General features: G+C 44.0%; 1 protein-coding gene across 1 annotated transcript; it reads right to left on the bottom strand.

The window, feature by feature from the left end:
* Positions 1–4,238: 4,238 nt before the first annotated feature.
* On the bottom strand, positions 4,239–5,732 carry LOC130268481 (piggyBac transposable element-derived protein 4-like). The gene has a single exon (XM_056518036.1). The coding sequence runs from the start codon at positions 5,730–5,732 to the stop codon at positions 4,239–4,241; it is 1,494 nt and encodes a 497-aa protein (XP_056374011.1).
* Positions 5,733–7,583: the final 1,851 nt, after the last annotated feature.

The following is a 7,583-nucleotide window of genomic DNA, read 5'->3' as shown; positions in this document are numbered from 1 at the left end:
ACACTGACATGACTGACACCCTCAGGAGGGCTTACACTGCTTTTCAGACTTCCCCTGGCGAAGCTACTAAACAATCCTGGACTATGGCAAAAGACAATTTTGAAATGGCGCAAGCAAATGTAGACAAATATAGAGGGGATGTTTTCAGAGCTGATTTCTATAAATATGGGAACAAAGCGGGTAAGCTGTTAGAAAACATGGCAAGGGGACAAAAGCTACCGGAACCCATTAGACCAATGATTGATGACACAGGGAAGCTGCAAAATCATCCGAGGGAGGTAGTAGGGATATTTAAAAAATTTTATGAACGTCTTTATTCTAAACAGGACATAGATATAACGGCAGGGAAGCAGTTTTTAGATACACTTAGATTACCAAATCTGACTGAGGAAGACCGGCTCCAGTTAAATGCCCCTTTGACGGTAGAGGAGATATCTAAGGAGATTAGAAATCTGAAGGCCCACAAAGCTCCAGGACCGGATGGCTATTCCGGGGAATTCTTCAAATTATTGAATGATAAAATTTGCCCCTCACTTCTAGCGGTGTATAATCATATTTTCTCAACTGGTACTTTATTACCGACGGGAAACATGGCCCATGTAAAAGTTTTACATAAACAGGGTAAGGACCCTTCATTGCCGGAATCATACCGCCCTATTTCATTAATAAATGTAGATGTCAAGATACTGTCTAAGTTGCTAGCGGACAGATTGGCCTCCCTTCTACCAAAGTTAATAGGGCCGCAACAAGTGGGTTTTATGAAAGGGAGGGCGGCTGTGTTCAACCTAAGGACTGTCCTGGCGGTACAGGGGAAGGTAACATCTCACCCATACTCCAGCCAGGTTCCGGCATTATTGGCCCTAGATGCTGAAAAAGCTTTTGACAATGTGCACTGGACCTGGCTGGATATGGTGTTAGACAAGGCGGGAATTCTGGGTCATTTTAGAGTATTCTTACAGGCTTTATATGCTACTCCCACTTCTAGAATACACCTACCAGGATTCTTGTCAGAGCCATTTACACTAGAAAAGGGGACGAGACAGGGGTGCCCATTGTCACCCTTACTTTTTAATTTGGCATTAGAGCCACTTGCACAACATTTTTTACAAATTCCAGTATATAGGGGTATCACTGTGGGTGATTCGGAAATAAAAATTAGCTGCTTCGCAGATGATACCCTGCTGTATTTGAACGATCCTACCGCACACTTAAAAGAGGTATTTAGGGTGCTGGCATTATATGGAACTTTTTCAGGTTACAGGGTTAACATTTCTAAATGTCAACTACTTTACTTGGGCCCGGAGGGCATGAATCATTTCCCATCTTTGCCAATACAAATTGCGAAACAATATATTACATATTTAGGGATAAAAATAGGTAGAACCCCAATGTCCCTTTATACTCTAAACTACCCCCCTATTATTTCTAAAATTGAAAGGGAACTGGATAAGTGGAGATCCCTCCCCCTGTCCCTGATGGGTAGGATACAGCTGATAAAAATGATGAGCTTCCCCAGACTGCTCTACCCACTTCAAACCATTCCTCTTCTTTTACGACACGATGATGTTAGGAAAATCCATGCTAGTTTTTCAAAGTTCATTTGGGCAGGGAAACGTCCGAGGGTGTCATATGATACTTTATGTTTGGGACGGGAGTTGGGAGGTTTACAGACCCCAAATGTAAGATTCTATAATTTAGCTGCACTCTTTCGCCATGTCCAGGATTGGTCCTTTAATACATGTTATTTTTCAAACACAAACTTAGAGTCTGACCTTTCCACTTTAGGCTCCTTGGCGACTTTGCTTCACTTACCATTTAAAGACGTTCCCACCGACATTAGGCGTAAGGTTCTGTTTGCTGACACAAGGGCCACATGGAAAGCAGTTCGTAAAATATACGGTTTGCCCTGGAGTCTGTCAAAGTCCTATAGGTTGTGGCAGACACCGGCGCTTAAACACTGTACCTCAAACCCGCTTAGTAAGGTGTGGAGAGACAGGGGCATCAACACCTTTGGAGATCTCTTGTCTTCCACAGATGGTCTATTATTGAGCTGGGAGGATTTTAGCCACAAATATGAAATGACTGGGATACACCGGTGGCTGTATAACCAGCTCCGTTCGTTCTTCCATGGGCTGGTAAGAGGATACGCATCAGTGGAGAGAAGGAGTGCCTTTGATAGTCTTATGGGTATGGGGACAAGCAGCTGCTCCCTTTCGTTCATCTACACAAACATCAGGGATGTAGCGTTAAGGGGAGCGGCTGCTAAATCACTAACTAAGTGGGCGAAATTTGTAGATACCCCGGAATTACACAACTTGATGCGAGAAGGACTGGTAGCAGTATACCACTCAACCCCTAGTGCACAACTTAAAGAGATTCACTGGAGAATAATACACAAGGCAACGTATGCTTTTAGATGGAGGGGATCCCCACCCCCTCCTCCTTATCTCACCAGCTGCCCTGTCTGTGATCTTCCAGGGGCAGATCTTCAACATTGTATGTGGGAGTGTCCCAGAGTAATGCAAATATGGATGGCAGTTAGGGAATTAATACACACCATTTGGGACAGGGCCCTTCCTACTTCGCCTGAACCTTACCTCTTTCATTATCTACCACTCACAGATACTGATCCTCCTGATAGAGGCAGAATGTCCAAGGGGATACATATCTTAATATTGGTCACCAAACAGTGTATTCTAAGACATTGGCTAGTGCCCACGGTCCCGACGATAACAGAAATTCAAGAGGAATTTCATTCGGTCTTAAATAGGGAACTAACACTGGCCATTAGGAACTCGGAACTTCACGCCAAGTCCTTTTTCAATAAATGGAAAAAATACTTGCATTACTTACCTGATGACTTGGAACGTCATAGAATAGTAACACATTTTAGGTCTTCTACCTGGTACTGTAGGGAGCGGTTGAAGGGAACATTGGGCAACTTGGAAGTTCCTACATGAGGTCAAGGTGACATCAAATAAATGGGTAGTAGAGAGCAATAGAATTGTATGTCTCGATGTTCCTTCCGAGAGTGTAATGTGTTCTATGGGAGAGAGATTACCACAGTTTGACGTTTCTAGGTTTCTATATGTATACTCTTTTCAAACTTTTAAAACAAAGAAAATTGATGGAGTCTTGACTACTACATATCTTTGGTGGGCGTAGATGACCTAATGATACACCTGTTGTTATCTTTATCACCAGTGATATACTTGTACAGCATATAATGGCTATTGTCTACTTTGTCAAACTCTGTCTGTTAATAAAGTATTTTGAAAAAAAAAAGAAGAGAAGGAGTCACATTTCGGCTTTTTGGAAGTGCTCTGGGGGCATGCCGGATTTAGGAAGACCCTATGGTGCCAGGACAGCAAAAAAAAAAAACACATGGCATACCATTTTGGAAACTAGACCCCTTGGGGAACGTAACAAGGGGTAAAGTGAACCTTAATACCCCACAGGTGTTTCACGACTTTTGCATATGTAAAAAATAAAATAAAAAAATCACTAAAATGCTTGTTTTTCCCCAAATTTTTCATTTTTACAAGGGGTTATAGCTGAAAAATTACCCCAAAATTTGTAGCCCCATTTCCCTTGAGCAAGGAAATAACCCATAAAAGCACGTAAAATGCTTTGCTGGTGAACTACAGGTCTCAGAAGGGAAGGAGCAAAATTTGGAGAGAGAATTTTTTGGGGGCATGTCGGATTTAGGAAGCCCCTATGGAGCCAGAACCCCGGGAACCTGCTGAGGTATTCATCTAGGGGTATAATGGAAATTTTTCAAAGTTTTGTTTAGGGGTTTAGCAAGATAGTGAAAATAAAACTATACCTGCCAAGGTATTCATCTAGGGGTATAATGGGAATTTTTAGTTTTATTAGGGGTTTGCCAATTAGATTTTTTTAAATAGTGTAGTGGAGAAAAAGGGGAAAATAAATGAATTGCTCACATGTCATTCCAAGGGTGCATTGGGTAGAGTTATCCAAAGTAATTCTAAAAATAATTAAAGGGGACAAAATTAGATATCATATGTTGTGTGATAGATTTTAAAACAGTCTTCAATGCACAGACCGGGTTTGTGGGGACATGTCTCACAGTGGTATATAGTGCATTTTCTAATGCCACGCTTGGAGCACACCCGACACCGCTTCTGTTGCCTACTCCCCGATTCTCTACGGGGAACTACCGCAGGAAAATGTTGCCCTGGAACTATTCTGTTCTCCGATCCTGTGGCTCTGCTTTCCTACCCTTCCGGATCCCCAAACAGAAAGTCCGTAATAACATTTTCCTGGAATTGCAGGTATGTGCATGTATTTCCTGCACGTTTGTACACCACAAATGAATTGTACATGGTAATTTGGAAGAGGTGCAGTGCCAATTTTTTATACCAGGTCTTAGTTTTGCGTAGGGCAGTGTACGGCTGCAAGGCCTGATCTGACAGATCCACCCCTCCCATGAACTTATTATAGTCCTGGATACACACCGGTTTAGGGGCACTCTCTGTGGTACCACGGACTTGGACAGGGGTGGATCTGTCTGGGTGTAAGGTGGTTAGTACAAGAACATCACGCTTGTCCTGGTACTTCACAAGCATCATGTTGTCCTTGCACACAGCCTTGCTTTCCTCCTTCTTCAACTTTTGCCGTACAAAAATTTTAGGCAGATCCCTTTGATTTCGCCTGATGGTACCACAGGCCACAGTCCCCTTGGCAAACAGGCATTGTAGTAATGGGACGCTAGTGTAAAAATTATCAAGGTAGATGTTATACCCTTGATCTAGCAGGGGGTGAACTAGATCCCATACTATTTTTCCCATTGTTTTTAGTACGGGGGGACACTCTGGGGGCTCTATTTTAGAGTCTTTCCCCTCATAGACTCTGAATTTGTGCGTATAGCCGGTTGCGCTCTCGCACAACTTATAAAGTTTTACCCCATACCTGGCCCGTTTGTTAGGCAGGTATTGCCTAAAGTGCAACCTTCCTTTGAAGTGCACAAGAGATTCGTCCACTGCAATCTCTTTTTCTGGGGTGTAAACTTCAGAAAATTTTTGATTTAAATAATTAACAAGGGGCCGAATTTTATATATGCGATCAAAATTTGGATCACTGGGAGGTGGACAATTTTCATTATTAGCATAATGTAGAAATTTGAGGAGGGCTTCAAACCGAGCCCTTGGCATGACCGACCGGTACAGTGGAGTATGGTAAAGCATATCATTACTCCAATAGGAGCGAATTGTGGGCTTTTTAACTATGCCCATGTTAAACAAAAGGGCAAAAAAAATTTTGAGCTCTAGTGCATTGGTTGGCGTCCATTGATAAGGCCTAGCATGATATGCCTGTGGATTGGCCGCAACGAATTGCTCAGCATACCGGTTGGTTTCCTCCACTATCAAATTAATCAGCTCTTCTGAAAAGAAGAGCTGAAAAAAATCAGCTTCTTTTAACCCCGCGGTGTCAACACGAATGCCTGCAGTGGCCACAAACTCAGGCAAATTGGGTATAAAGTTTGAAGCTGGAGCCCACTCAGAGATGGCACTAGGCACTAGCTCAATATTGGTACTAGGACTGGTACTAGGACCTGGCCTAGGGCGGTGGCGGGCAGGTTCCTCGTCAGAATCAGTGGAAGAGGAAGAAGAAGAGGGCAAATATAACAACTCTTCACCACTATCTGAACCAGAGGAAGATGCCAAGAAGGCATATGCCTCCTCAGTGCTGTACATGCGACGCCTTGACATATTGGATGACACTATAAGTGGCGAAGTTTCTCTGATGTACAACACTAGAACAATATTTTTTTTGTATTTTTATATTTTTATATTTTTTTACTTTTTTTATAACAACGGAAAAACTGAAACAAAAAGCGCCACTAGAAGTAAAAAAAACAGCGGCGAACTGTCACTGCTGTCACTAATCAGTGACGCACCAGGAAAAAACGTAACAGGGTAGTATGGAGGTGTGCGAGGTGGTGATGGGATGAAAGGGTGACAGTCACTTCAGGGGCACTGACAGTATTTTATATTATTCTTCACTGTCACTGTTATGGTCAGTGACAGACTTCAATTTCTTCACAGATTACAGCTGATGAATGAATGAATGAACGAATGAATGAATTAATGAATGAACGAATGAATGAATCAGCAGCAGGATAAGGGGCACTGATGGGCACTGAAACTTTATTACTGTACTGTACTGTAGAATGTAACTATATTCAGTTACAGTTACAAGTTACAATCTTCACTGCAGCCTGTCAGATCACACAGGCTGCAGACTTCAGACAGGGAGGACAGCAATTGGAAGGGGCACTGCTGGGCACTACTGGAGACTGATGGGCACTGCTGGGCACTGATGGGCACTACTGGACACTGATGGGCACTGATGGGCACTAGACTGTCACTGTTATATTCAGTGACAGTCACTAGGATCTTCACTGCAGCCTGTCAGATCGCACAGGCTGCAGACTTAGGAGGCAGCAGATGGGCACAGATGGGCACTGGGGGGCGCAGATTTATACAAGACTGTCACTGTTATATTCAGTGACAGTCACTAGGATCTTCACTGCAGCCTGTCAGATCGCACAGGCTGCAGACTTAGGAGGCAGCAGATGGGCACAGATGGGCACTGAGGGGCACTGCTGGGCACTACTGGGGCACAGATTTATACAAGACTGTCACTGTTATATACAGTGACAGTCACTAGGATCTTCACTGCAGCCTGTCAGATCGGACAGGCTGCAGACTTCAGACGGCGGCAGCAGCAGCAGGGTAAGGGGCACTACAGGGGGGGGTTCTTTTACTTTCACTTAAATTTTTAGCTTTTAGAAAAGCTTTTTAACACTCTTCTGTCTTCTGTCCTAACACTAACACCGGCTCCGATCGCTGTTCAGAACGAACTGAAAGCTTCGGAGCCGGTGTTAGTGTAACAAAGACGCTGATACACTGTGATTGGTCCACAGGGACCAATCACAGGGCTCTAATCCCAGGACCAATTACAGATGGTCCTGGGATGTCAAGCAGAACTTGTCTCCCGCCGCTGGGCACGGGATTTCTGCCTGTTAACCCGTGCGCTGCTGTGCAGCGCCGGGTTAACTGCATGTCATTTATAAACGCCGGGATGCGCGAACGCACTGCACAACCCGGCGTTTATATATGACATTCTGCGGGAAGGGGTTAAAAAATAGGAAAAGGGGGTGATTCAAACTTTTATTGGGGGAGGGTTTATTCACATGTATTCCCTTCTTTCTTTTTAAACACTTTTTACTTTTTTTTTTTAGCCCCCACAGGGGGGTATACCATGTAATCTTTTGATTATATACACATGGCATAGCATTGATCAGTGTTATCGGCACACTGCTGCTCCAACCTGCTGAGCAGGCTTGGAGCAGTAGATTGCCGAGCGGACCACTAGGAGGCAGGTGAGGACCCTCCTATAGTCCAGTAAGCTGATCGGGACATCGCGATTCTGTTGTGATACTCCCGATCAGCTCCGCTGAGCTGCCTGGATAGTTTTGCTTTCATTTTAGACTCCTCTATCAACTTTGATCGTGGCGCCTAAAGGGTTAATGCCAGGCATCGGCCTGATCGGCTGTG

This window comes from Hyla sarda, chromosome 1, assembly GCF_029499605.1.
Source record: "Hyla sarda isolate aHylSar1 chromosome 1, aHylSar1.hap1, whole genome shotgun sequence".
Lineage (NCBI taxonomy): Eukaryota > Metazoa > Chordata > Amphibia > Anura > Hylidae > Hyla > Hyla sarda.
Note: the sequence above shows the minus strand (reverse complement) of the source record. Positions and strands in the feature narration are given on the sequence as shown.